The following is a 2421-nucleotide window of genomic DNA, read 5'->3' as shown; positions in this document are numbered from 1 at the left end:
ACTGAATTAAAACCTTAAAAAAACACAAATAACTGAATTAAAACCTTAAAAAAAACCACAAATAACTGAATTAAAACCTAAAAAAACACAAATAACTGAATTAAAACCTAAAAAAACACTCAATTTAAACCTACTGCATTTAGTAGAAGTGAGTCATGAGAAAATAGCGTTGTAAATCAAAAAGTTAAATACTGAACCAGAAAATTGTTAGAAATTTAAAAATTTTATGTCAGATGTGTGAAAAACAAATTAGAATTGTTTATCCTACAAAGTATTTGACTGTAAAAAAAGAACAGATTTATATGAAATACAGTCATAATCAGTGAAGTCAGCTTTGTTCAGAATGATTTCTTTATACAGAAATTATTTGTATTTTGGCATCAAATATCTTTGGTCTGAGCCGTAATGAGCACAACTCACAGTTCTCACAGAGGATCGTTTTATTAACAAACTGTTCTCACCTTTGATAAAATGACTTTAACGATGAGGAAAGCACAGGTGACTGTAGTGGTGATCTGTTAAAAACACACGAAAAACACATCTTATTATAAACTTTGCTCCCTTTTTATTTTATTTTCTAACTTATATTTTACTGGTTAACCAGTCAAATTTAAATCTGTCCAAAAATGAAATCCTTTGGGGTCATGTAACTTAAGGTAATATTTATGTTAACAGACGTATTAATAAATACAGCAGCACTGATCAGGATGGGTTAGATTTAGGTTTGAGTAAAAGAAAAGTTTCATTATGAACAAACGAAAGAATTTAAACTTTACGTTCAGCAGCAGAGTTACAGGGTGAGTCAAAACAAACAGGACACCCTTTTATTTTCATCCAATATGGCTGCTTTCAAGATGGCAGCCATGTTCTGGACATATCCTGAAAGACAGACTGAGGTATTCACATCGTTTTCCCTTTTCTCTGATACAAAAGGTGTCCTGTGACTTTTGACTCACCCTGTACGTTAGACAAACACTCATACAGGTTTTGGAAAGTTCATGAATCTGAGGAGAAACACCAACAGGATGCGCCTGAAGTCAAATATGTTTGTTTTTCCTTCAGCTGGTGTGAATCGAGACAACGCGTCCTGTCAGGCTGACAGACGTAGGAGAGAACTCACTGCGACGGCCCACCAGTGACGCAGCTTACAGATGGCGTAGGCCAGGATGAGAGCTGCGAACCTGAAGACCGCCAGCACCTGAGATATACATGGACAGGGTTTTCTTTAAATGCAGSTTTTATTTTGCACTGAACATTTCTGTAAGCAAAGGGTTAAAACGTCTTACAAAGATGTCGAAGAAGGAGGCGTGGTAGTCATAGTGCAGGACCTCCTTCTCCAGCTGCACCCGAACGCCTCCGCTCGCCTGTCCAACACAAACAAAGCTCTTTTAAAACGAAAGGAAAAGATTTCTTGAGGATTTTCAGCRCAGAAACGAAAGCTTTCACTTCATGAAACTAAACAGGAAAGGAGGAGCAGCTGCTGCTAAATTTAAACGTCATGTGAACCCATCATTGTCCTTTTTTGGTTTACAGACTGAAGATCCACAGCTCATGGTTGAGGCCAAAACCTGGATTTATAACAATTATTCCATTAAAATCTACAGCTCTGTCTCCAAACCATAAACATTTAAAAAGCATTTAAACATCTATTMGTCTCGTCTTACATTGAGCTCTATGATCCAGAGCAAGGTGATGAACAAGAGGTCAAAGGTGACGAAGAGGCAGAACGTCCTCCTCACGTCCGAGATGCACTTCTTCTCCACGCCTTCGTACGACTCCACCCTGACAGAGACGGGCGTCGACGGGTTGATGGAGGTGATCCCCCTGCTGCCCGTGAACCGCGAATCGATGCTGCTGCACCTGCTGTCCATCTCTGGCCACGCCTCCTGGACAGGACAGGCCCCGCCCACCGCTTCAGAAGGAGTTCTCAGAGCCGGGCGCGGTGTTCATTGGAGCTTCTTCTGTGGGAGGGGCGGGGGCTCAGTTGGTTTGAATAAACAGCATCTGCAGAAAAGACAAAACATCAAAACAATCACTTTGATTTAAGATTTTATATTTCTTCTTTTCACACTGATTTAACGTTTGGAAGCTGGATTATCTGGAAGAAAAATGTTTTTAAATTTCACATAAAACAAAACATTTATGGGTAACTGCAGTTAGAAACGTCCTGATGCATCTCAGTAATCCAGGTAAAAAATCTAAAAGAAAAAATTGTGTAGGTCTTCTGGACGGGTTCTTCTCTAATGAAACGTTTCGTCTCTCCTCCAAGAGACTTCTTCAGTCTGAGAGTTTCAGGCAAAATTCAGGCTTTTAAGCCCTGCCTCCATGTGACTGATACTCACATCACATGGCTATCGTTGACACCTAATTAACGCCTATTGTTAACGGGGCGGCGGCATGGTGGCTCAGTTGGTAGAGCTG

General features: G+C 40.0%; 1 protein-coding gene across 1 annotated transcript in view; it reads right to left on the bottom strand.

The window, feature by feature from the left end:
* stard3nl (STARD3 N-terminal like) overlaps window positions 1–2091 on the bottom strand; it is a 4406-nt gene extending 2315 nt beyond the window's left edge. Inside the window, exons 1-4 of the mRNA XM_014016163.1 lie at window positions 1665–2091; window positions 1287–1364; window positions 1121–1198; window positions 462–515 (exon numbers count right to left, since the gene is read on the bottom strand). Of these exons, the coding sequence (XP_013871617.1) occupies window positions 462–515; window positions 1121–1198; window positions 1287–1364; window positions 1665–1871 (417 nt within the window). The 5' untranslated portion in view covers window positions 1872–2091. The remainder of the gene's footprint in view (window positions 1–461; window positions 516–1120; window positions 1199–1286; window positions 1365–1664) is intronic.
* Between the last annotated feature and the right edge of the window lie 330 nt (window positions 2092–2421).

The sequence above is a fragment of the Austrofundulus limnaeus genome, unplaced genomic scaffold, assembly GCF_001266775.1.
Source record: "Austrofundulus limnaeus strain Quisiro unplaced genomic scaffold, Austrofundulus_limnaeus-1.0 Scaffold139, whole genome shotgun sequence".
Lineage (NCBI taxonomy): Eukaryota > Metazoa > Chordata > Actinopteri > Cyprinodontiformes > Rivulidae > Austrofundulus > Austrofundulus limnaeus.
Note: the sequence above shows the minus strand (reverse complement) of the source record. Positions and strands in the feature narration are given on the sequence as shown.